The sequence below is a fragment of the Molothrus ater genome, chromosome 5, assembly GCF_012460135.2.
Source record: "Molothrus ater isolate BHLD 08-10-18 breed brown headed cowbird chromosome 5, BPBGC_Mater_1.1, whole genome shotgun sequence".
In the NCBI taxonomy this organism is placed as follows: Eukaryota; Metazoa; Chordata; class Aves; order Passeriformes; family Icteridae; genus Molothrus; species Molothrus ater.
Window position 1 is genome coordinate 69,295,235 of NC_050482.2, and position 27,836 is coordinate 69,323,070.

At 38.0% G+C, this 27,836-nt stretch overlaps 1 protein-coding gene across 5 annotated transcripts in view; it reads right to left on the bottom strand.

Moving 5' to 3' along the window:
* The window catches only part of EPS8 (epidermal growth factor receptor pathway substrate 8), a 125,213-nt gene that overhangs the window by 29,883 nt on the left and 67,494 nt on the right, over positions 1 to 27,836 (bottom strand). For 3 of the 5 annotated variants that reach the window (XM_054515007.1, XM_054515009.1, XM_054515008.1), the window contains exons 3-10: positions 19,151 to 19,241; positions 17,794 to 17,867; positions 8,580 to 8,647; positions 6,427 to 6,588; positions 6,076 to 6,225; positions 3,737 to 3,819; positions 1,424 to 1,559; positions 748 to 821 (exon numbers count right to left, since the gene is read on the bottom strand). In XM_054515007.1, the coding sequence (XP_054370982.1) occupies positions 774 to 821; positions 1,424 to 1,559; positions 3,737 to 3,819; positions 6,076 to 6,225; positions 6,427 to 6,588; positions 8,580 to 8,647; positions 17,794 to 17,867; positions 19,151 to 19,212 (783 nt within the window). In that variant the 5' untranslated portion in view covers positions 19,213 to 19,241 and the 3' untranslated portion in view covers positions 748 to 773. Of the gene's footprint in view, positions 1 to 747; positions 822 to 915; positions 917 to 1,423; positions 1,560 to 3,736; positions 3,820 to 6,075; positions 6,226 to 6,426; positions 6,589 to 8,579; positions 8,648 to 17,793; positions 17,868 to 19,150; positions 19,242 to 27,836 lie in introns of those variants that run through there. The other 2 variants (XM_036401775.2, XM_054515006.1) reach the window with 2 other exon arrangements.

Below are 27,836 nucleotides of genomic sequence, written 5' to 3' on the forward strand. Positions count from 1 at the left end.
ATTATTTGAATGGACAGCATTTTCATAAAGAATATAACTTCATAATCTCCTTTTGTACTAAGTATTAAACTATTTGGTGAAGCTCTCTACAAATTAAGCTGTTTGTGGAGAAGTGCTCTTTGAAGAATTGATTGCAAAGAGTGACTGGAGAAGAATGAATGAACCCCAGAGGAAAACACAAAGACACCAACCCAGCAGGTCCCAACACGCTTTTCTCAGGACTCTCTGGTGTTGCTGAGGGCAACAGCAGAGTGGAGAAGTAGAAAGTTACAAATGACACATGGGGCAATATTTGATCCTGCATATACCATAGAACATGCCAAATATTGTTGGTTATATACAGGAATGCTTTAAGTTGTAAATAAAAAGGGTCCACCTGTCTTCTGAAATGACCATGTTTCTTTTACAGATGTTACACATACCCAAGTCCTGCTAAATTGATGGAATTTTTTATCCTTACATAGTTTGCTGAAGTCAGTCTACTTCAAAAATTATAATTTATACTTCCGTCTCTTCACAGCAGAAAACTTGTAACCAACATTCAGTATATCTTTCTTCCCTTTTAAAAACTAATATTAAGAAAAGAAACTGTCACCCGTTCATTTTAGATCTACCACAACAAGCAGAGGCTGTTTGGAAAGCTTTTCTGCAGAACTGAATTTCCCATGTGGAGAAAGGTTTTCCCACAAAGGAGAGCTGTGAAATCTCACAGACATGAAGCAGCATCATTTGTAGCTCCTCACTTACAACATCTCTGTCAATCCTGGCTGCTATCATCTCTGCTGTTTCTTCCTGCTCATGGTATTGTCTGTGCTTTTCATCTGCAAAGAGGGGAGAAGAGAATAAGACATGCATATATATCGGATTAATATATTAGTACATAACAATTTCTATACAGTTTATGCTTTGAATTACACTACTGTAAGAAAAAGATGGACAAAACTCTGCCATTCCCTTTGCAAGGACTCCATACAGGCTGAAAATTTTGCAGCTTAATGCCTGATCCTGTCCAGGCTCACAAAAAAAAAGCTTCTGTACCTGCTTTCAATCTACTTAACTGCATAAATGAAGTTTATTGCACAAGTATTTTAAAGTCTTCACTAAATAGCCCAGATCAAAATCTGGAACCCTCACCCAGCACAAGTAAAAGCAGCCCTGAACAGAGATCCAGAAAATGGGTAAATGCAAGGAAATGACAAATCAGATTACGGCAGATCTTTGTCCCCAGATCAGGCAGCAGCGGCTTGAGGCATCTCAAACTTGACTGGGAAAATCTGCTTGCAGCGAGGGCAGAGGGCTGGCCTTGCCCAACCACTCCTGCCATCTTGAACGTGGCCTTTCCAAACTCCTTCTGTTGCTAGCAAGCACCATAAAAATCCACTCCAGGCCCCGCTGTGTGTGGCACAGCCCCAGGAATACTCACAGTCCCCCTGCTCGAGGCCCACGCCGACCACGCTGCCACGCGGCTCCGCACGTCCACCTGGGTGATGGTCCCCGGGGGCATGGGGGCAGGGGCCCGAGGGGGTGGGGGAATGGCACTGTCAGCTTTGGAGATCATCCTAGAGGGACAGGAGAAAGCCCACGAGTGACACTGGAAGGATAAAAGTTCTGTTCTCCAGTGCTGGGTCAGAGGAATCGAGGAGGCTTCACAAGGGCTGCACACCACGATATGGGCTTGCCAAGTAAGCAAGCCAGATGTGTAAATATGTTAAACTCCAGACCATGATGTGTAAATATGTTAAACACAGCACAAACCCACTCCAGGAAACCCACTCCACCAGGGAGTGATCAAACCTTTGTCTCCTGGGAAGTCCCCAAGCAGTGCCAAAGAACATGAAGAGACCTGCCAGCTCACATGGATAAATTCAGTGCCATGGCATTATTGTGTGGCATTTTTACCAGCCTGTGCAGTTGTAAGGGTGGGACTTGTCTCTTGTATGAGAGGAAATTGGAAGGTTTGGAGCTACCTTTCAGCCATGACAAATCAAGTATCTGGTCCCCTAAGTCCGGCCAGTTGTCAACCACCTTTTGCTTAAAACCCTGCCAACAAAACCAAGTTCACTGGCTGATTTGCTCTCTACCAGGGGCCTGTTCATCCTTACTCAATACAAACACATCAATATCATGGATTGCACTACCTGCAATTTTCCAGTTCTTACTGTAGTTTTAAATGCTGTAAGGAAAGGGGTGTTTGAATTCATTCTGCAGTCTGTTGATAACAACAGACAAAAAAAATCACAGTGGCTCCTGTCATACATATCCCCCATTCCTTTCCCAGAGCTCTATTCAAAAACTAGTTCTTCACCTTAAATTCACCTTTTATAAACTCATCTTGTTCACAGCATTCAACAAGACCACAAAACATCAAGTGTTGTTCGGACTTTGAACAGCAAATAGTAGTAGTACTACTAGTAGTAATAATAATAGTAATATAATAACAACAATAATAATAATAAATAATCATAATAAATAATTATAAATAATAATTTTTAAGTTTAAAAATAAATAAATAAATATATAAATTTCTTTTGCCTTTCCTTCCTCCAGTCCCCTTTCCCTCCTCAACAACCTTGCAGCGCCTCAATGATGCCTCAGAGGCTCAGTGAGGCAGGAGGGTCCCTCCCTGTGACCCAAACCCTGCAGGCACATGAGCTAACAAGGAGGAGCCAGCACTCAGCTGCCACCCACGTTTGACCTCTGGGCCTCAGAGCCCTCAGAGATTGATATCTCAGATTATTTGTCCCAACAGATGTATTGACCTACATTCTTTTGCCAATTAAATCTCATTAGTTTCCCAGCACGTCGAATGTGTTTGAGTCCCTCTGGATTGCCTCTCAGTGCTTCTACCTGGCTTGCAACAGTCCCACAAATGGTAAAGTCTATTTATTTAATTTTAAACTTGCAAATAGAGTTAGACACAGTTCAGGGTCTCTTCTGTTTTTCTAGGAGTGCCCCTTGCTATAGGAAATCATTGTAAGTTGCACATGAGAATTTAACAGGTATCCAGAACTATTATACATTCATTCTAATTTTTGTCCAGCCGAGAGTTCTCTATCTGAGCACAATTATTATTGAGAGATACTATCAGCATCAGTTACACTGAATTTCTAACAAGCTATTACCATCACCATTCAGTTTCTGATATATTTGTGCCTTTGCTTTTATGCCTCTGTTCGCTACCTTTCATTTCTGTACTAATCTTCTCTGAACCCAACAGATTCTTTCCCTCACATTTTCCAACTGGCAGAGAAGATTTTGCTACCAGGGAAACAAGAAGTCTTCAGCATCATGAAACAGGCAGGCAGGAAGATTATTCAATCTTCAGTTGCTGTTTTATTTAACATCTTCAGATCCCAAAACCTTTTAGCATAATATTATTTACTTAGAGATATGGGGAATTTCTGGTTTTTAATTTAAATTCTGAACTACTTGACCCATATGCAGGGCTGAGACATGCAATGCCATTCTCTGGCAAGTGGAATTGCTCTCAGCTGTTCCCATCACGAAGGTGGAACTGGGAAAGGTAAGACTGACACTATAAATTGAACATAACATAAGAAAATTATTAAAGCAAGAGATGGCTTTAATACACATGGCTTTGGAAGTATATTATTAGCTAGAAGGAAAAAAGCTCAAGCCCCCCACAAAACCCCAAAAGACAGCAGGCAGACCTGGAGAGCTTCTGAATGCTGTGACACTGATAATCCTATACACTGCCAAGCAGTTGGATTCTTACCTCAGTGTCTCAAGCCTCTTCTTTTGCTTCCCACTTTTGCTGTCACTGATTGCACTTTCAATATCTTCATGAATAAGGGTAGCCTAAGGAGACAGGAGCAGGAAACATCAGGAATCAGCTACTCTTTGAAATAAATATCTCACCTTTAGACAGAGAATACCTGATCAAATCTCATTTATTTAAAAGCACTGGGACAAATTATTTTATGCACAAACCACAAAAAAGAACAGAATAAAATCTGGGAGTTGGTATTTTTGTCACTACTCCAGCATCAAGCATTATCATCATACAAGAACATAATCTAGACACCAAATTTGTCTGAACAGCTGTAATTATCTCAAGTCAACCCCTATTGCATAAGCTACTTTTTCCCTCTGCATACATAATTTTTGGTTGTCTCAAGTATTTTGTTTGTCTCGGACTATAAAAAGAGAATCTACTAAATATAGAAGCAGCAAAACTACTATAGATGGCAGCAGCATAAGCATTAAGAGAGTAACTTGTCATGATTCAATTTCCTTTTAGAAATAATGACAGCCTCTAATTTCTCTTTGATGTGACAGAAGATGAATTTTTCACAAGATTCCCTAATCTGTACCTTCCTGACACTCCACAAGTGCAGCCTGCCTCCACCAGTGGCCCCACAAGTGAAATTCTGATGCATGTCTAAAGTATTATTTTAATAGATCTTGCATTAAATAGGTCATGGCTTCTCACAGGATTTAGAATGCTCTGTTACATGTCTTCAGCTGACAAATTAATTTCCTGCAAAGGCTGTCACAGCCCAAATCTGTCAGTGTCTAGCTCACTCTGCAAGGATCATGTCTTTCCTAGCACCCTCACCATGCAGAAGTGTGTACCTTTTGGGGAGGAATATGTGACTTCTGCTAGGACCAGAAGACATTGTTGAATTTAGGATTCCAGGGGATTACAGGACTTTTCAGGCTATAATGGATTGCACTATAGAATAGATAGGATATTTCAAGTTTGCAGAATCAATAGAAAATACTTTAGGGGACCAGAGGAACTTAAAACCAAAAGAAGTCCAGTAATCCAACACTCTTGGTATTTCCTATTTAATTTTTTTCTTGCCTATAAAATGTTAGAATGCCCGAAATAGTATTGATTTTAACTATTTTTTATTGCAGAGGCTCCTGGAGTTGCTTGTAACTTCAAATAAAAGCAGGAAAAAGCCAACAGAGAAAGACCTAAACTTTCAAAACCAGAAAAGTTTCATGAGTAAGGAAAAAGCCCAGGGTATGGCCACAGAATCACACAATACTTCAGAACAAAGGGAGATACTGGACTTCCAAGTCATGCTTAGCTACTCTACATTTTTAAATCTACACAGAAGAACAACTTCAAAAATGAAGGGAGACCAACTCTACGCATTGAGAAGCTGGGACCAAACACTCCTCAAAAGGGATCCCTGCACTATTTAACACAATAATCCCTGAACTTCTGACAGGATCCCACTTTTCCTTTAAAACAGCAAATTCTGTGCAACAAATCACACAGTAACTAATCATCCTCACACTGCTCTCACCATGCTAATTCCAAAATTGTTCCACAGTGTGATTTAATAATCTGTTGTTTCAAGACAATAATACAAACTACTACAAAGGAATTAAGAAATCCCCTTGAAATTATCAACTGGAATTACAGAGAGTAATTAACAGAATTAAAATTTATAACCTCAGAAATAAAGAAATATTGCAGAATACAATAAAAAAATAATTTACACTTGAAGGCAATATTTTCAGAGACAAGCAATCTTTTTCCTTGTTTTGCCCCTCCTGCAAGGAATATTTTCCCTTTCAAGATCTCTCTAGCAGAGCAGAGATGCAGAGAGGTGAGAATGTAGAGAATGTTTAATTGCTCAGTAACAAAAAGAGAAGAAAGAGTAGGTAAGACTCAGGGCTCAGATGAGCTCTTTGCAGATTATAAAATAAACTTGAGATAAGTCAAATTATTTTACACCACTTTTTTCAGAAGTGTGAAGGTAAACCATAGACATTTTCCAGAGCTTTATACATTTGCAAACTCAAATTAGCAGCTGTAGAGTCCAAGTACCAATATTTACAGTAAAGATATATTTGAACATGCACTAAGGAGTCAGCTTAAATATTAGATTACTCCTTTGCAATACATGCTACACTACATTTACTAACTGTAAGTAGTGCTGATATCATAAGTGGATTAAACTTACAGCATATTTACAAGAATAAAAGTAAAGAATTATTTTCTATTAACTCATTTATCTTTATCCACTGTGCTGGTCAATTCATACAATCTCCCCTATTCAAATAAGTTAAAGCAGATCTCCACTATTATCTTACCTTAATTTCATCACACTGGAAAAGATGCAAATCAGGCTTGTTTTGGGTTGGTTCTTTACATATTAATGCAAGAATTGAGTTGTAGTTGCATGCATTCATCACAGCTTGGCAATGCTGAATTGTGCTTAAAGGAAAATTCTCCAGTTCATTCTGTCAGAAGAGGGAAAAAAAAAGAAGAAAACACAAAATGCCACTTTACTATACAGTGTCCTGATCTCAGAAAAACTGCATGAGCAAAAAAGGGAAAGTGATAATAAGCTAATTAAAATCCTCAGTCTCACATACATCGTTTTTCTGCTCGCTCCCTTTTCCTCTCTCTCTGAAAATGAGACTGTCACTCGCAGATCCTACCTTTGATTCCAAGTCCACCAAGCTGACAGCTTTGTCATCCACTTGAAGAATCATGTCTTGAGTCCACACTTTGCCTTTGGCATCCAACAATTTCAGCTTCCTTATTCCATCATCCACTGTGATCATCGCCTCTTTTCGGTCCAGAACAAAGGTGGTCAAGTGCTGGTGAGTAAAATGTACATTTAAAAGAAATTACGATTGCAATTTTCCCTATTGTTCAGGAGTGCCAGTATTTAAATTAATATTTAAATCAGCAAGTAGCAATGCAAATTATTCATGAGTAGAAGTGCCTTTGTATATGGCAGAGCCCTCCTCTAGGACATGAGGAAGGATGTTTAGTCCAAAATGTCATTTTAAGTCAACTTATTTTTGTAGCTTGCTTTTTAACACCCACTGTCATTTCCTCACTACTGTAAGCAGTCAGATTTGAAGGCACATTCTGACATCCTCCAGGTATCAAAGCTAGAATTAAACCACGAGTTTTAATTAGCTTTTTCAGGAGTGAAAACCTGTCTCTCTTGGCAAGCTGAATTCAGGAGGTGCCAGCAGAGGCTTCCCAGAAGCTCCCTGCCAAGGTAGCTCCACTACCACCCTGACCTGGAGTGTCCTCATCTCTTCCAGAGCTGCCAGCAGCCTGCTGGTGGCAACCAGGATGGGCTTGGATCTGACAGGGATACCTTATGGATGGGCTGGTCACTTTTCTGTGCAGCACAGAAGAAAATTGTAACAATTTTTGCTCACCATCAGCTTGGAGTATTCTCCAGACTCAGTTAATGGCCTGGAAACTAAATAGTGCCTCACAAACTTCACCTCAGCTAGCTTCCCTGTCATTATGGCTGCGGCAATTTCTCCTTCAGCATGCCAATTGTGCAAGAAAACCCACAAAATTATTTCGTTTTGTTCGGGCATAAATCCACCTTCACATTCTAATTGAAGATCTGGTAACACTCATTCAAGCTGAACCACATTTAATGTATGCCTGCATATCTGTCTTCTAAATAACTTTAAAAAACAAAAATAATACAAAAGGATTTACTGTGCTTTCTTCTATTACAGGATAACAGCACATGGTAATTACAGAGAAGAAAGTAGGTGTAAGCTGCATTTAATCAAAGTATTTAAAAGTAAAGTGAAACAAACTCTGCACTGGCTGCTTACCCAGGAATGCTTAGATTCTAAATGCAAGTACTAATTGTTATGCCAGTACAGGACCAAAACAGTTATGAAGAAAGCACACATAATACACAGGCAATTAGAACCAAGACAGGTATTCATCTGCAAGCTGATTGCAGGACTGAAGCACTTGAAATTAGGAGTCTTCTGCATATGATCTCACAATTCACAGATGATTTAAAACCCAGCAAAATGGAGCCCAGGATCTGTGGTGTTTGCAAGACTTGACTTAACCCATGGCAGTGGTCTGATGGCAGCAGGAGAAAGTTAAAGCCAAAGTAAGGTTCCAAAAGGAAGCATTGCATCCAAAAGTGCTTAGCAGGCTACACACAGGCACTCAGGCTTACCCTGCTGAATATTTTAAATATGAGAGCAGCACGCAGTAATTCTGCAAAGCAGCTTAAGACAGCAAGGCACACACTCTGCTCTTCACACTGGGGAAGACTCAGTGCAGGCAGAGTATTTAATTCTGTATTTAACCACCATGTACTCCACCCACTGGGACATTGAGGGCTTAATGCTCAGCACTTTATGAATATTCTGATACTTCTGCTGATTAGATCTGATCAGAGTATTAGTTTTAAATACCACCCAGTGTGCCTTGCCAGCAGCACAGGGTTGTTCAGCTCTGCCTCATCTTTGCAAGGAGCCAGGTTGAGACAGGGCAGCACAAGGTGTGGAATTGATGCCCTGTTGAGGAGTCCTGTCTGCTTGCCAAACCACACACAACTTTGCACACATCCTTCCACATGCAGATTTCAGCTCACTGTGGCAGAGCTAGAGAATTTGAGACATTTCAGTGTAATCTGCTCTGAATTTGAGACATTTCAGTGTAATCTGCTCTGAAGTGACCCCAGGCTGGAGGGAAATTTTGGAAGACGAATGTGCCTTCAAGCTTATATATCCTCAAAAAAAACCATGTAGGCAAAAATAACCACATGTAATTGAGAGCTGTAATTGGTGTATCCCTCTCATCTCACCTCCACGTGGTACTGTGATGTTTCAGATATGCTGCTGACACTGTCTCGTGCATAATTCTTCCTTTGTTCTGCAGATGGGAGGAAAAGAAAGAATAATTATTCATTCAGTGCCTTATCCTGGTGTCTTGACTGCCTCTCAGAGACACTTTGGACAAGTTGTATACATGAGAAGAGGAGATAAGCTGTGGTTAATTTCTGTATTTCAGCTGAAAAGACCTCCACCCCCACATGGCCCAGCACAAGGACCATTTTTACGTCAGCAATGTTAGCAGGGAGCTGGTGGGTGCCCAAAAAAGCCACTTATCTCATCCAGTGGGGCAGGACACTGGAGGGGAGCAGTGCTCTGACTGCAAACACTGCCTTGGGAAGGCTGATTATTAAAATCTTTGCCTTGCCACTGTAGCAGCAGTATGATAACTAGCACGGGCTCACTGTATCTGTATGAGCATCCTTGTAAGCAAAAGTATTTTCTGATATATACAAATAATTCTCATGCTAAATCTGCAAGAGGACAGAGGCACACACACAATAAAAGACCTGACTCATCCTTTATTTCTTCATGAAGTATTCAATTCATTGACTTGCTAATGTAGAAATAGGCATGGAAATAGACATAAGCACACCAAAATATCTCAAAACAGGAATATTTTTCAGCTAACAAAACACAATGCTGCAAAACCAGAAACATTATGTGCCTTTTACTCTGTACAGTATATTGACATTAAGCCAGGAAAGGAAGGAAGGGGAAAATCAAGATGAAGACACAACACACACCCACACCACAAAATAATGAATTTAGATGAACACTGAAGAACACTTTTCAACTCTAGTGGAAAAAAATTGAATGCAACATTTGGAAGTTTTGGGGTTTTTTCACTACAACCACTTAAGTGCCTGATCTGGAAGACCAGGAGCTTTGTTGTGAAAAAGTCAGTAGGTGACATGGCCAAGAGAGGTCTAGGGAAACTCTGGAAATTGGTAAATTTTTTTTCTGTATTTCATTAAAAATCTCAATTTCTGATCATCAAGTAAAATAGGTGGTTTGATTTCTTTTCATATGATGAATATACAAAACATACATATGAAATACATCAATTTCATCACACTTGGAGTAGGTGGAAGCAAAATAAAAGTGATTTTGGTGACAGGAAGGTTAAGTTACTTTTTGCAAAATAAAAAAATATTCTAAGTACTATGAACCATATGATCTGTGACATTTAGAGATCTGCAGTGAGGAGTCCATAAAAGCCCCCCTACAAAGGTCCCTTCTGTGGCCAGGGCTCCTTCATACAGGAATTCCAGGTGCAAAGACAGCAGTGCCCTCACTTTCAGACGTCACTTGTGGAAGCATTTGTCACATTTTATAGACACTGCAGTCTCTCTTCCCTTCTCAGTGATTTTCACAAAAAAACCAAATTTCTGAGATGCAGCACTGGCTTGAAGCCCCCCTCCCATGGTGACAAATGCCACTGAGGCAGCAGAGCCATCCTAATCCTGTACAGCAGCTGCTCACCTTGCTTCAGCAGGGGAAGTGTGCAGAGCAAACAGTCAAATGCAAGGATAGCACAAATTATCAGAATTTTTAGCCAGGTGTGTGAATATTTCAATATAGATATCTTGCTTTCATTATGCATTATTCTGAAATCCCAGGGCAGAGGATCAGCTTTGATCATTCCATCTGTATCTACTATTTCTGCTTTTGCAGCATGTTGCTGAAATGATTTTTTCAGCTGATTGTCTCTTTAACCACAGCACACACACACGTGCACACCCCAACATCACAGTCAGTAAAGCAATGCTGTCTGGTTTGCTACCTTTCTTTTTTTGTTTGGATGATGATCTGAAGAAGTAAAGTCCATCTGTTCCTAATAAAACAAGGGGATTAAAAAGCAGTATCTAGTTTAATCCCATAGAATTATTTGCATCTCTAAGGGGATCAGTTAGCAGCCTTCTGCTGTGGACTGTAAATGATACTTAAACACTGTCCAGTAAGAAAGAATATATGTTTTAAACAAAACAAAACAAACAAAAGAATTACTCTTTTCAATAACAATGCACCAAATACTCAATTTTGAGTGTTGTCTTACAAAAAAATGTAAGTTTTGTGCTATTGAATTAAACAAGCATCAGAAAGTTTACATCCACTGTATAATTTGTAAATGCTGCAAACAGTAACAGTTGGAGCTGCTTTAAATAAACAAAGAAAGTCTGATATATATGAGGGCTCCAAAGGAATTAAAAAGCAGAGAGTAAATTTGCAGAAGGCTCCTTATTCTGCTTCTGTGTTCAGGCAGGAATTTAAAAACCATTTGCAGCATGGATTAACAGATCCTCTTCCACAGAGGAGCACAACACTCCCAGCCAGACAGGATGGAAAATGTTCAACACACACTGCCATGGTGAGATTAAATGTGAATTTTATAAAAGTTCTTGTTACTATTACATTGTAATTAACAACAACTTTGATAAAATTTACATTTAACTAAAGTCAATCAGTGTTTGTGTTAACAAACAAAAAGTAGGGACACAAGAACTGAGATTCCACACTGGGAACAATTCATATCTACAAATTTATTTCTTTAAGGCAGGTGGAATGAGAATTAGAACCTGCTGGAGACCCAAGTTATCATTTAGAGCAGAGCAGAACATTTCAGCTGGGACTGAAACACAACTATAGAGGATCTGGAGGTGGATTCTACAGCTGCACCCTGAAATTATTCACCCATCAAAATACATCTTCTAACACATATCCTGGCATCAGGCAAAATTCTTCCATTGTTGGAAGGATTTGTCTTCAGCCTTGTTTTTCAAAGCTTTTAGAATCCAATGGTTCATAAGTGGGTCTCCTTTCTCTTACAGCTCCCTGAGAAATGGTTTTCTTGGCTGCCTGGCATGAGTCACACTGAAGGAAGAACAGTCCCCCCATGATGATATGAACATAACACAAAGAAAAAGGAAGAAAAAAAGAAAAAGGAAAGGAAATGAAAAGACTGGCAGCTAAAATGCATTCCCTGTCCCATGGCTTTTGCCAGCACCTCACAACGAATCTTCAAGCTCTGCTTTCTCCTAGTGCTTGGCTCCTGTCCCAGATTCCACCTACAACCCTCCAAAAGTTCTCCCCTTGCCATCAGCAAGGACACAAACCCTTTTGCACCCCCTCCTGCTGAAGTGCTCCACTCTTGAGCTCCTGGAAAAGCTGATAAAAGCCTGCAAATCTGTTCTCTATCTTCCACAGATGACACAAGGGACTGCTGCTCCTTCCTGCAGCACCTCTGTGTTTCCATGTCCCAGTCAGAGAGAGCTCAGCTGGTGATTCTCACAGCTTCTTTCATCTGTATAAAACTTTTTCTTTTCCTACAGAGGTGCCCATTGTCATTCTTCAGGAAATGCAGTTACCATCTCTCAACTCTTGCACGTATCAAAGTGACAGATTATTACCCATCAGTATTAATCTGACTGCTTTTACAGAAACCTTATCACACTAACTTCAAGTGCAGGTAACACAAGCTCTACTATTGAAAAGGAGCAACAGAATTTGCTGATGTGCTGAATGCAGTGGGTCTGGCTAGGATGGAGATGATTTTGGACCAGATAACATGGGGTTATTTTAGCTGTGGCTGAATGGTGTCAAAGTCTTGTCTAAATTTCTTATTCTGCTGCCCCAGTGAGTGGGCTGGGGGTGCACAAGAGGCTGACACAGCTGGGACACCTGACCCAAAGGATATTCCATACTGTTTAATATCCTTGCTCAGTAGCAATAAAACTGGCAGGTAGTCTTTCCAAAGATTCTTTGCCCAGTTAGTTTGGCCTTTGCTCTGCTTGTGAATAAATCCCTTTGTGCTGTTCAGTCCTTTTGCCTCCCTGTTCTTTCTTTGACCCCTTCAGCCATCTTTATTTTGATCCATCAGGGTTTTCTTCTTGCTTTTTTCTCTTCCAATTCTCCCCTCTGTTCTGCTGCAGAGAGGAGACAGGGGGAATGAGCAAGCAAATGGAGAGGTCCTCAGTTGCTGGCTGGGGTCAACCCCTGACACTGAAAACAAAATAATGTTTTGTATGCTCTGTTTCACTCTCCTCATCCTCCCAATCAATCTTAACCTCTCACAGGTCCCTTCATGCAGGAAGGCCCTATTGAGGCTGAAGTGAAATACTACAATAGAGACTTCCAGATATGATGCATAAAACTACCAAAAGAAGAAGAAAACTATCAAAACATAAAAAAACCTATCAAAATTAGTGAGTTTTTTTCCTGTATACTCTGCTCATTGCAGCTCTTACACCCACCACCTAAAGTACAGTTCAGCCCTAATAACAGGTTAGCTCAAACTCTGCTGATATGCTGCACACTATTTAGATAAAGGATTTTTCATTTGGTATAATAAAAAAAAAAAGAGAGGATCATGTCAGAATACATTTAAGTTAAATTCTTAACCACAATCTATAGCAAATGTAACCCAGAAGAATATGATTAAAATAAAATCTCTCACAACACAAAGGCAATAAAATGAAAAGCAATACATTTCACTTATAGGTCCTGAATGTAAAATCTACATTTCACTTATAGGTCCTGAATGTAAGATCTACTAGCTACTGAAGCTTCCAGAGGAACAGGAACATTGATCCACAGAAACTAGTACTCTTCCTGATGTCTGATGTGGACAGATATTACAGCAAATCATGTTGTGTGAAATTATTGAATTCGCCAATCATCAGGAACAGACCATGTTTCTGTTTTCAAACACAGATTGAAAACTACTGATTTTATTTTTATTTTTGAAAGCATCCAAAACACCAGAAATCAAAAAGCAACCTCTTAACCAAAGACTTTCAGCCAAGTCAAAAACTCTACCAGCCAGTCCATGACACAAATCAACAGGACTGCAGATTGCTCTGAAATCTGATGGCAATCCACATGGATATGGATTGAGAGTCTCCTTCAAAATCTGCCCCAAGAATCCTGGAGTAACAGCATAAAATATTTCCACACATCATCAAGCAGAAAAGCCCAATACTTAATTTACTACCATCTATCTGCATTGGGCTGATGGTTGATACCCTTTAAGAATAAATTGCAAAAAAAAAAAAAAAAACCAAAAAAAGAAAAAAAACAAAACAAACAAAACCTCAGCTGGAGGCAGAGCAAAGTGCAGGAGAAGCGACCCAAAGGTCAGAACTTGAGTTCAAAACAAATTTCCTTTTCAGAGGAGCAAGCACTATCACTTTCAGAGATTAATACCAGGAGCTTCTCTCTGATGGCTGTGTGGAAGTGGCTGTCAAAGGAAGTGTGTTGTTTAGAAGTCAATTGTCAAATTAATCTGAGAACCAAAATACTGCAAGGATATTAACATGGATGGCTTCTTTCAGTGCACTCATTTACCTGCCTGTGAGCTTGTGAAAAATGTGTATTTATTATTAAAATGAATATTATCTGCATTATGTGAGAAAGTTATGCTGTATTAATTTTCCTAAGTAGTGTGTTAAATACAGTTTTAGGTTATAACATAATAGAAACTTAAAATAGAAACTATGCTATGTAAGATACTTTTTTTAAAGAAAGGACTCACACTGAGCAGCCACAGGACACCTAAATCTTTCAGAGAAAAAGAATTTATTGCTCACTTATTAGAAGAAACAAACTTCTTCCTGCCTCACTCAGCCCTGAAGACGCCATTAGGATTAAGAGGAAGAAGCTGACACTGACCAGAAGGAATCCTGTATTTGAATGGAATTTATGCATCATGTATGAGGTGTATGAATATGCAACAGGCTATTGCTTTTAAGGGTTAATCCTCTGTTAACGTGGTCTTTTTTTTGGGCTTCTTTTTCCCAGAAAGAAGTACCCGGACTGTCCATAACTCTTTGTTTTTATTGTCTCATATTGTCCTAAATCCTAATTGTCCAAATTTTTATTACTCTAATAATATTACTATTTTTATAACTATTTATTACTATTAAACTTTTAAAATTAAAAAAAAGTGATTGGCATTTTTCACAAGCTGCTTGAGGTTTCCTTGAATTTATTACACTGCAGTTCTTGCTCTGAAGGAGGCATATGAGCAAAGCAAAAATACCCAGGTGTGGCATTCACATTCTCTGAAAAATCCCTTCACCCAGGATTTTTCTCCTGGGAAGCTGAGAAGCCTCAGAGAAAAGGAGAACAATTCTTATCCCATTTGCTTCTCTTGTGTTGTGCTCATGTGGAATATGCTTGGACATTGTTTAGCCACAGGTGATTGTTTCATTGGTTTCATGTGAGTTGTTTTGGCTCAATGGCCAATCAGTGCCAAGCTGTGTCAAGGCTCTGGAAAGAGTCACGAGTTTTCATTATTATCTTTTTAGCCTTCTGTAAGTATCCCTTCTGTATTCTTTAGTATAGTTTAATATAGTATTCTTTAATATAATATAGTATTATAAAATAATAAATTAGCCTTCTGAGAACATGGAGTCAGATTCATCATTCCTCCCTGCCACAATGGTCCCTACAAATACAATACACAGGCAATTTCACTTCCAGCTCCAAATCACAGCCACCAGAGTATAAACTCAGTGCACAAAATGCTCAGTCTTTCTAATGTGCTGCGAGAAGACAATTTTAGCAACATCTTTCAGTTCTGCACAATAATCTGACAATTTAGAGTGATCCAAATTCAAGGACCAAAATCCTGGTCCATCCCTCCTGAGGAATGAGGCTGCTCCTCACTGCGTCAGGGGCTGGCAAAGCCCCAGCACAGCCCTGAGACTGCTGCTCCTCTCCTCACAGGCAGAACTGCTCAAGACAGATGGAGGAGCCAATGCTAGAACAACAGATGACAGCAGGAGCCAAAACCCATCTCAGATGGAGAGAGCAGGAAGCAAATGATGAAATAAACCCCATAAAAATGTGCAGAGAGCACCTTCCCTCGCCTCAGAGAGAGATTTGTCATGCAAATAAAAACAGCTCTTTTCAGGAAGGAAATGATTGAAAACAAAGGGATTATTGACAGAGGAAAAAAGGCAATAGCAAGGAAGTTTTCACTATCAGACAGGCACATTAGAGATAGTGATGGCTCCGGTCTGGCTTTGAGCTGAACACCAATAATAACAATAATTAATAGCTGAACACCAATAATTGGTAACACCAATAATATTCCAGCCTCCTTTCCCACAGCACCATAGCCAACCTTCTGTGTGGTGGCTCAAGGGCTGAATATTCATTAATCTCCTCAGCAATGGCATCAAAGACATAAAATTCATGCAAGGACATAAACACGCCTACATATATGCCAGGACAGAGACATACACATATATAACAACAAGTAGTAATCACAGTAATAATTGTTGTTGTTGTTGTTGTTATTACTTTTATTATTATTTTTAATTTTCTTAATTTTATTTTTATTTTTATTTAGTCTTTACACTGCTTGGAAGAAACTGCGTTCAATATCAAGTGGTCACTTAGAAGCCCAGCCATCATTTTACTTGATAGTCAGGGATAGGTGGCTCACTCCAATTGACTCTCAAGTTTTCCAAGAAAAGGAACATTTTAATGGAAAATTTGGTGCTGACCTCATGTTTTCACATTTTAGTAAAAGAAAAAAAATCCACAGTCCATTTGACTTTTACAGTAAAATTACATATATTTTTTCCAGTAAAAGTGAATCTATTAAACACATGAGCTTTCTGTATTAACTTAAATAGTATACATACATTTAAAATATATTTGCACAACAAATATAAAAGAAAGCTAAGACAGCTTCCTCCTGCTTGATAGGATTTCAGTCTCCATATTCTCAAATAAAATAATTTCGTTAGTTATTAATTATAAATATAGTACTTTGTTATGAGCATTTTCAAAACTGTTTAACAATTCCAATATCACTCAGCTGCTTTTTAGCCCATTTGGGAGAGTATGCACAAAAATTTTAACATCACAAAGGAAGAAGAGGGACATAGGATGCAGCAGAATAGTAACTTTGTTGCTAAAAATTCAAAAAATTACCCTGAATTTGAGAAAGATTTTAGGTGCTTTCCTTGTTTTCTCCAGCTCATATATGTGGTGATAGCAACACCCTACTTCTTTATGTATTAAAAAAACAGAGCAGAAGTAGTAAAATCTGCAAACTCTGAAAAGCTGTGCCAATACATATCCACTTGGAGCTCCAAAATAACTGATTCCTCTACTTCATTCAGCTCCTGGCAACTGCAACTATCATTCTGTGATACAACTACCAGCCACAAAAGTGAACCAAGGACAACATTTCCCTTTACAGGAGCCACCACCTAGCAGTTCCATGGCAAGCATTTTCCTTAGTACCTGAATTCAGTTAAGTACTTTGGAAGTAAAAAATACCATGACACACATCAAATTTACTCACTTGTCCCCATCTTCTCCTGACACATGACCACCCCACAATGTTTGATATGAAAAAGCTCTGAGAGATATTTTAAAAGCTCACAAAGACTAAAGGACACAGATGCTGCCATGCTGTTCAAACCATATACTCCTGAAAAATTATGATGATGACATAAAATGAAAAAGAAATCACAACTCTCATAAAGAAATAATAATCTGCTAAGAGTTTTTTGCAATGCCTCTTGCTGGTTTCTGTTGCCACCTACTATTTCTGTCCACACTTGCAATCAGTTTGCTGAGTGAGCCACACAGGATGCAGAAATCACTCTTTAAAATGATCAGCTCAGAATTTTCCTCAGTTTCAGTTCCTGCCTTCAGCACTATGTCAAGAAACTGACTTCTGTAGCACAGCACTAAAGCAAAGTAAATTTGAACTTAGATTGATTCAATGTTTAGGTAGAATATTAGGAATCCTTGTGTCAAAGAAGAAAAAATATTGTAAGTGTTTTGTCTGCTAGCAGGGGATGAAGCTGGGGAGGGAGGGAGGTACAGGAGAAATAAAACCCCACAAGGGTTTAAGCACAGCTAAACACTTGATGCCTTCTCCTTGGTGCATAACTTAGCTATAGGATCACTCTGAGTTTTGTGATGAATGCTGCCTGGAAATGAGCAGGTGGGAGTCCTCTGCCTAGTAAACTGAGCATTTTCTAGTTAGCTTTAGTAGGAATAAAACCACTTTGTTTTTCAGTTCAGTTGACAGACACATCCTTGTGTATGTACATACACTTTCAGATTAATATGTGTAAAATATTTCCACCACCACATCACAATCACTATTTAAACAGTAACTTAGCACAGAAGTTTAGAGAGTTTTTGCCACCTTACCATAGAGAGCTTTTGCACTTGTTCTTGAATTCTGCTCCCTCTCTGACTGAGCAAACGTTGGGGAGCCATAGCCACTGGAAGAAAACATTTCTGGTTATCTTCTGTATAGATGTATTTGGCAGGCAGTGAAAAAAAAACCCTCCCCTTACTACACATACCTACAGCATTAGTAACAGAGGGAATGATACCAGATATTTGTTCCATACCATGAATATGAGGGAGAATGTTTCACTTGGGCTGCAGGCCTTTCTGAGCTCTCTTTTGTTGCATTAATACAACTTTGTGCACAACTGGAGTGTGGTATACAAATAAATACCACCTTTAATCCAGTAACAAACTTCACATTAGTGATGATGATGATGATGATGATGATGATGATGATGATGATGATGATGATGATAATAATAATAATAATAATAATAATAATAATAATAATAATAATAACTATTTAATATATATTATATATTAATGTATATAATATATAATGTTATATATGTTATATAATATATATTATGTTATATGTTATATATTAATATATTATATAAATATATATTTTATATTATTATATCTATAATATATATAATAATTTTATAATAATAAAAATAACAATAATAATCATGACTATGCCAAAGAATTGTGTAGGATTTGGGGTTTTTTACCTGCATACACAAGTGTTTATTGCTTTTAACAATTTTAACAGCTTTTAATGAAAAAACTTAAAATTACTGACATTGTCTTACACAAACGAAAAGGCAATATGATTACAAGTGTTTCAAAAATGAGTGATATATGAGTTCACCTTAATGAGAAAAAAAAGACACCACAGATATCCTGCTCCATACAGGAATACTTGTTCCTTGGCATCAGATGGGTAAATTCTCATCAGTGCTGTGAGTGAGTCTATGCCATGCCCCTGATACAGGGATCAATCACCCTCTTATCTGAGGCAAGGTAACACTTTCAGGTAGCAGTTGCTCAGTTCTCTTTCCTGGGAAACAGTCTGTTCTCACAGATGGGAGAGGCAGCCTCATCTTTTATGCATAAAAATGCATTCACTCAGAGCTAACCTTAAACATCTCAGGCACACAAAGGCCTCTCTGAGTAACATAATAAGGATGTTATGGCTACAGCAATTTATTTTGCTCTTCCAGATGAGTCCATGCAGTAACACAGTTTTCCCTTACATGAACACAAAAATATCTGTCGCTTTGGTTCCACAGTTAATTCTTCTACAAAAAAAGCCTTTTTATAATTCCAATGGGACCTACTAATTACAGCTCTATCTGAAATGGAAGCCTGAAGAAGGAGGTACAACACTATTTTGTCCATAAAAGGCAAGTCAAAGGCAAAACCTTACTTCATTTGAGGGAAGTAACTTCCATATCCACCTGGAGGGGTGTTTGATATGTGTCCATTCATTCTCACTGCCACTCACTGGGAGAAAGCACCTGGGAAAAGGAAAAACAGCACATGAACTGAAGTCTCCTAAAAGATGAAGGCTGAACACAGGTGTAATACAAACCTAATGAGGAAATTATGGTCGAAATGGGAACGAAATTGCATCAACAAATTCAATTGTTATGAACTGCATCCTGGTGATGCTGCTATGGAACTTCTCCCAGTAGCAATTTGATAGTTATAGCTTCAAATAATTTATAATTTAATGAACAAAGCTATTATTTTTGATACAATGGTTTTTAGGAATAGCTGTAGAAATAAAAGGCTCACTAAATAAAGAACAACATCTACTGCAAGTGTAACAAGATGTTCCAAATGGTAACTTTATTGCTCAAGCATGCTTGATTTCAGCCCTCGATTCATTTCTTTCAAATGCAACTCTTGAAATGACCTTTTGATACATATTCTATGAAGCATATCAGCTGAATTGTTAGAAAAGATGCATTATCAAATTAAAACACAATTGTTGGCACAAAAGGAAACTTGGTTAGCTATTTTGGTACTTAAGAAAACTTTTTTTTTCTTTTTTGTTAAGCAGTGCTTAACATCCTGAAAGTTTGGCGTGCCCAATGAAACCTTTCCTATAAAAGCAGTGCTGAACAGCCCATGATAAAACAGTTTAAAAAATTCTCCCTTTAATAACATGTCCATTGAAGTTAAAACTAGCTCTGGAAAGTGACTTTCATAACCCTTTCATATTCAAATTTACCATGGGCAAATACTCTTTCATTTACATATATACATGAATAATATAAATTTGAATATTTCTCTACATTTCAGTCACACAACAGAGCAGTCAGAAGTGCACCAGATCAAATTTGTACCTACAAAATCTCTGTTTCCAAAGTAAGCACAGCCTGCTCTGTTTGCACTAGAGCTGCCTTGCAGCAGCTTCTCTTCTGAGAATTTATCTCACTGCCCCACATTCACTGTTCTCTTCTTATTTACAAAGAAGCAGCAGCTCTTTGACCTGCCAGTGCCCATTGAGTGCCCACATGTATTCAGCTACTTCTTTCTTCCATGCAAAAAGACAACCAAAATCTGTTCTGAGCTGTAAATCCATCAGTCAGTTCAAGAGACAAACAAGCTTTGGTGGCCTTTGGTGCTGAGGGCACAGTTTTTATACATTTCTGAGAAACAAACCCCAGATGCAGCTAGCAAAACTAACTAGAACAATGCATTTGTTGGTGTATTAGACATGCCAAGTGAAATTATGTATTTGTATTTGAGGTGTATTTGACACACCAAGTGAAATCATGTACAAGGGTAGTCTTGCTTTTAGTGGGTACATACTTGCTAGTTTGACTTAGTGTGTGTATATATATATATATATATATATTTTATTATTATTTTTTTAAAAGTTATTTAATTTTCTTTGAAATCTGTAGTGACACAAGCACATTTTGCTCCACAAATATACCACATATCCAAGCTGGTAGCCAGTTTGGCTGCTCTAAGACTTTATATGGAGTGAAGTCCTTAACAGCTGTCTCCAATAAATTACTACCTATGCTGAGTGCTGCTCAATTCATTAGCAATTACAACCTTTGGGAAGCATCCTGAAATCATCCCATGACTTGAAAGGATACAACTGTTCATTTTCTCAGCAGAATTTGCCAGCTCACTGTGCACTCCCTGTTTCAGCTCAGAGTGCCCCTCTCCAGCCCAGGCTGCCTCTGAGCTCTCCACCACTTTCTATCAGCTGTTAATTCTTATCATCATCTGCAACCATGCTCAATTTGCTGCCCTGCTTAGCAGTTTCCCCTGTGATTAGCTTCCACATCCAAAATACACAAATTATCACTGCTGCTGTTTGGTATCCCCACTTTACTTTCCATCCGCACATTGTTTAAGATAGCACTCATTGAATAATTCTATTTGTCATAATCTTTTTTGATTTGTAGTCTTTTTCCTAGGCCTATTTGTAAGAAACTCTGCAACTATCTGTCTTAAAGTGAGATCTGGGAGGGAAAAAACCATTGGTTGAAGACTTTCTCAGAATAATTCCATCTTAATCTGACAAATGCTTGGTTTGTATTTGTATTCACTCAATTTTATGGAGGTAGTGAAGCAGATATTTTAAGCAGAAGGAATGCAATATATTAGAATGTAATGTATCAGAATTTCAAGCTTCAGCCTTTGAAGTCAGTGTGACACACTAAGTTTGAAAGCAGCAAGACAGCTGAGCAGCAGATTTTCACATTGGGGAAAGAAACCATCTCTCATGACTAAATACTTGCCCACTGTAAGGCACAACACCACTTAAATGCAAAAAGCTTCAGAATTATGTTTTGGATGAAGACATACTGAAAATCTGAAGTAAAACAGTTTGACTATTAAAATACAAAATAAAGAACAAGTAGCTTCTTCTGCCAAGTAAACACAAAAATTTTAGTCAGCTTTAGCTGATATGCAGACAAAACACCACTTACTATTAGATAGCTGAATAAAGCCAGCAATATTTCCTGTCCTTCATGCAATTTTCCAGTGCTTCTGAAATTCCAGCACATCTACCTTGACATGACACTTTCAATATTATTACAATTTCATGCAATGCTTCTGTCACTTGGTTCAAGAAACTTCCAGAATGTGAATACAAACAAACCCTTTACTGTAATTATTTATAATTAGTTCAAATATTTATAACAGCATCAAAAAGCTACTTGTGACTCCCCAGAATTATCACACAATTGGATCTCATTCAACCTAAATGTTTCATTAAAAAAATTTAGGAAAATGCTTTAATTTTTTTTTAATTAAGTGCATGATGAAGAAAAGTGAAAAACCACAAAAGGGTAACAGTATGTGTAGGGCTTTATTATTGCCTTGTACAGCTTTCTCTGCTGTGTTTCTCATCTGAAATGCTCTTTCATCTCTTATAACCACTCAGTCCTGCAGCAAAAGTCACCCCCTGCACACTGCAAAGCCATTGTCAACCAGGAGTCTATTAATAAACTCCACTTCCTCGTTAATCTTCCCTTTCACCCCAGCCCAGCAGTTCACAGCAACCTCCACTGGTGTCCCAGACTTTAAAATAAACATCCTTCACAATTAACTGTGAAATCCCTCTTCAATTAGAGCTCAAGTATCAACAGTTTAATTGTGAATGTGACCAAAAATGGTCATATCTCAGGATCCTGAAAAAAAAAATACTCATGCCTACTCGGAAAAAGAAATATTTAAACCAGGAAAGCTAAGTAAGATTTCAAGAAGAAAATAATAATAAGAAAATAGATAAAATAATAATAAGAAGAAAAATATAGTAGTATTTATCCTTACATATATTAAAATAATATATAATTAAAATAGTTTAAAATATTCATAAATATTATTTCTACAAAATATTTACAAACATTTTATTTTGAAAAACAAACAAAAAATCCACAAAATTATCTCAACAACAACAAAAAAATCCACCTAGGACTTCCTTGCTACCATCAGCTTTATTTTTGAAGGGATATTGGTAATCAGGAGCTCTGTAAATGACAAGGTTCCAGCCTTTAAAACAGAGAAATCATTTCTGAGACAGATGTCCTTTTGTTCTTCAGCAGTTACAGGTGGTAATTCCAAGCATGGGGAGAATCATGCCAGTGTACAACATGATTATGTCAGTCAAGAACACTGTTTTTAAAAAAATTACTCTTTGTCTTCCCCATCTTGTAGCATGGCAGCCTTGTGAAAACAATGCAATTTATGTGGCACATCAACAGCTCACATGTCCTGCCATGTCATTTCCTAATAAAAGTTTGAAAATAACAAAATCCCCTAGGTTATTTAAAAAAAAAAAAACAAACAAACAAACAAAAAAAAACCAAAAAACAAAAACCAAAAAAACAACCCAAAACATCTTTCCCAGAAAGGCAGAGCTGCATCATTAGAGCAAATTAGATATTCCAGAGCCTGGTGCTTTTCCACTCATCCTGAAGCCATCAGTCCCTACCCAGAGGCAGATCACAATATCATATGGAAACCAAAAGAGAAACAACTTAATGATGTGGATATCATAGAAATCATGGAGGGGGAAGGGCTAAGGAGAAAAGGATGCACAGGAAAGCCAATAATGGCTGGAATAATTACTGTCTACTGATTAGAAAATGTTATTGCTATCATGTATCCCCCAAACCCACCAAAATACTCCCAGGCAGGCAGAGCCCAGGCTGTAACTGCAGCCTAAACAAAAGCAGTGGACATTACAAGGTAACACCATTCCCCGGTGAGTGCAGCAATGTCAGATAAGGACACTCTCTCTCCACCCTTCCCCTTTCAAAAGTATTATGGAAGAAAAAAACAACAGGGAAAAAAAAAATAAAATCCACGTACTCATGGCTCACTGCGCATTCAGTAAAAATGCCTCTCACTGCTATCCCACAGCTTTCAGCACTGCTGACCTACAGTACAAAAAACTGTTTAGCTTGCTGTGTGACTCGCCAATTTTCATCTGTTTCTTCTCAAACCTCACCCTGTTCACCCACACACAACTTTCCCTCCTGGTGCTAAATTTTCAAACAGCATCTCCTGATGTCTACCTTGCTATTCTGACCCATTACTCTTCTATTTGTATCTTCACTGCAGCCACAGATTTTACAAATGGGAAACTCCTGGCAGAAATACATCCCGTGGAGCCAGTTGAAATGTGGCTGCTGCCCTCTGCTTTGGGACTTGCTTCAGAGCACAACCAAGAGCAAACATGAGTTCTGCTGCTTGTTGGACACCTTGCCTGGAGATAAACACCAAAATGCACATAAATGCATGAGTAAGTGATACTTCTGAAATGATCCCTGGGGACTTTCCAGCTTCAGTGCACTGATAGCAGAATTTCTCTGAGAAAAACTGCCTTTGCTTGAGCTGGCAGCAGCTTTGCTCTGCAATGTTTTCAGTTTCCTGTTAAGCAGGTTGGAGCATCCAAAAGCTGGTAGAAAAGATGACAGCAAAAAACCAATGCAGAAAATTGAAAGCCAGGACTTACAAGTGCTGCAGTTTGAACACAAAATAAATTAACTTGATTCCCCACCACTGTGACTGTTGTCCCCTTTGCCTCTCTCAAGCCACTCTATATTTATTTATATTTATTTTTGAAGCTCTCTGAGCTGTATATACTCCAGTATTCACTCCTGTGTCCAAGCACCAGAAAATATGTGAATAAATAACTTTTGAAAATGCTGTTACCTTCAGGATGTCTCTGCATTCAGAGCAGTTGTCCAGCATGACCCTTAGCACTAATTACACTGCATTTTAGTTTATGCAAATCTGCACTTCTTTGCATCCTGGTTTTAGGTTTTAGTGCTGGATGCAGTGTTAACTAGCTGGGGTTCCTGCTAAAGAAACCTGGGAGGTGGGAAGGAAAGGGCTGGATGTGTCTCCCTCTCCTGCCTGAATTTTACTCCTTATAGAAAGCTGAGCTTCAGCTTCCTATAAGGAGTAAATAATAAATATTTTAAATAACTAAAATGAATTTAAATAATTTTAATAAATAAATAAATAAATTTAAATAAATAATAAATATTCAGCAATAATAAATATTATTTACCTGTTTGTGTAAGGGGTCACAGGGGTAGAAGCATTTCAAGCAAATAAAGACAGCGACAGACAAAAAACACCACTCTGTCTGGGCAGGGGACAGGGCACACAGAGTGCCCAGGGGGGATTTGTAAATGTATTCACATCCTTCTCCACAGTGCAGTGCAGCAGACAAGCTCCATCAGTGCTGCTTTTGCCAGCTTCAGAAAGTGTTTTGATTTCCACTGATACTTTCTGAAATCTAATACTCTTCCCTGAGTCCCTCACTGAAGAGGAGTATGCTAAATTCATTAGCAGCATTCCTTTCAGCAGGAAGGAGGGGATAAATTTATTAGAGAAAATCTGTGGTCATAATTACCAGCCAAAGTAGATAAAGGCTTGTCTTCAGAACACAAATTGCTATCTAAAAAAGATTTCCATTGGAAAAACTAAGATTAAAAAAATGCCCTAGAAGTTTTCTTTTTCCTACTGTGATATTTCCCAGTGATTCACTGTTAAAGAAATATTCTAACAATACAATTAAGATGGCTATCTTTTATTTTGGGAAAGGAAAGAAATATGGAGAGCAACAGGAAGAACTGAATGAATAAACCTCAGACCATGTTCATAGACTTTGCCCTTATTATTGCCACACTAATAAAGACCCTGCTTGAAAACAGGTTCTTATTCTGGCATGGCAACTTATTTCCATCCCTTTCAGGTCTGGGCCATGATTTATAATTAACCATATTGAAAGAAAATAAAACAGCTCTACAGATACAAAAGCTTCAAAGACTTAAAATCCCCATTGCAACAAAGGAACGTTAATAAATATGCCAAGCACTGAAGCCACCACTCACTGCTATTTTTAATTAGAGAATTAACCACCTCATCTAAAGCAATGTTAGTATTAATTACCAAGATCAAGATCATTATGCAGTCCTTGCAGAATGTATCACCACAGCTGGAATATCTTGTATAAAAGAAAGAATAAAAAAAAAACAACCCAAAAATCCAAACAAAAACCTTCCACACATACAGAGCAGTCCAAAGAGGAAGGGGTTTATGGCATATGAAGGAATTTGTAGAGGAAAGTAGAAAAAAGGGATTATAATGTACCATCAAAATCGGTATTTTTGGTCAGCCTATGTCAAGTAGAGTAGTGAGCTGACAAAAGACACCATTTTTACTCATAAATCCCAATTCCAATGTGCCTACAACACACTCAGTATCTTCACTTGAAGGGATGTACAAAAACTTGTCCTGGTTTGGGGTTTTGTTTTTTTGCAGGAGGTTTTTTTGTTTGGTTGGTTTTTTGGTTGGTTTGTGTTTTGTTTTATTAAAATTTAATTTTTTTAATAAAACAAAAGCTGCCTTGAAACTGCTGACTGGTGAATTCTTCTGACCCAGCGCAGAAACCGCAGCTGTATCTCCCTTCTTCATACTCCCTGATTTTTTTTTCCTTATTTCTTTTTATTCTTTGATGCATCCTACTTCAAATGAGATCATTAGATTTCAAAAGATGGCACTTAGGCACTACTTTGAAACTCAGTTTGCAGTATACATCCAACTTTAAAGCCACCACTTTAGAAATGGAAATCTAAAACTTCTAAAGTATTTAAAGGTTAATATGATAATGTCTTTAGGCGTTGTTTTAGATAAAGTTTTCCTCTCATTCTGTCCAAAAAATGAAAGAACTTCCAACAGTTAAAAAAGTTTAAGAGCTGCTTCAATTTGCCCAAATGAAACTGGTTTAACCACCTACCCACATTTATTAGCCAGTTAATAACTGTGCATGACAATATTAAAACTGGCGTGGTACAGTTCATAACAAAAGCTGAACTGAAACCTTATAATGATATACTCCAACCAGACTGTAAAAATTAACATGAAGGAGGAGGAGGGGAAAAAAAGGCAGGAACACTCTTCAACACCTCTCTAATTTGGTTGAATAGAAATGTGGCAAGACTTAATTTTTGTTTTCACAAATTTGCTTTCTTCAGTCTTGGTGAAGTTATTGAAGTCCATCAGTTACTGACATAGAAAACCAATTTCTGTGTCTATAGCAGGTTACAATTCTGAATTAAACAAGACAAAGCTGAGTAGAAGAAGCATCCACTGGCTCCCCGATGATCTTGAACACTCATACTCCAAACCATTTTGGACCACCCACTGATGGCTTTCCTTGATGATTTCACTTTGTTTATTGAATCTTCAGCTCTTTCACCAGTAAAGTGCTCTGAATGCAAACTAACATGTATCTGGAAGACCTCAAACTTTTCTATGGCAAGGGTCCATGCTCCTTGTCTTACTGGAAGATTTAGATTTTCTATATGGTACCCCAAAAAACATAAAAATGGCAGTTTGCATGCAGTTCAGTGAAAAGAGAAAAGGCACTGTTTAATAAAGGTGAACAAATAGGTGCAATTGAAAAATTTAGAAGTTATTGATCAAACCACAACAAATCAGCAATGCTGAGCATAAGGGTAAGCTCACAGTAGAACTCAACAGCAAATCTAAAAGTTTAATTTTAAAACTTAATAAATAAGCACATACTATTCTAACAATGCTGACTAACTCTTCAAACTTCCCTGACTCAAATAATGTGCAAACAAGGTTTCACAAGACTGATATGCAAATCCTCATGACTTTAGGTAAGGCAATCTAAACCAAACATCACCAATAAAAGTTTTGGGGATTAAACATTTTTTAAGGCCAGAAAAGGCAGCAGAGTACTCATATTCTCAGAATTAATTTTAAATATTCTCTTAATATTATCAAAGTAGTTGTAACATCATGTGTATATTCAGTATTAAATTAACACATGATTCCTGGAAAGTATTTGAATTAATTGTAAACCTAGTCAGCAAGCCTCCTAAAAGGGACCAGCTTTTCACTTGTCATACACACATAAAGCACATAAGGAGAGGAATTTACTCTCAAAGACGTGGTTGTGAAGCTGCAGTGAACAGCAGCAAAAATTGCAATAGCTGGGAGTCAAACCTGAGCCCTACTTCAGCACAGAGGTTTGACTGAAGCTGCTTCATAGACACTTTTGGCAGAGAAATGGGTGTTTTCTTTAAAACTTC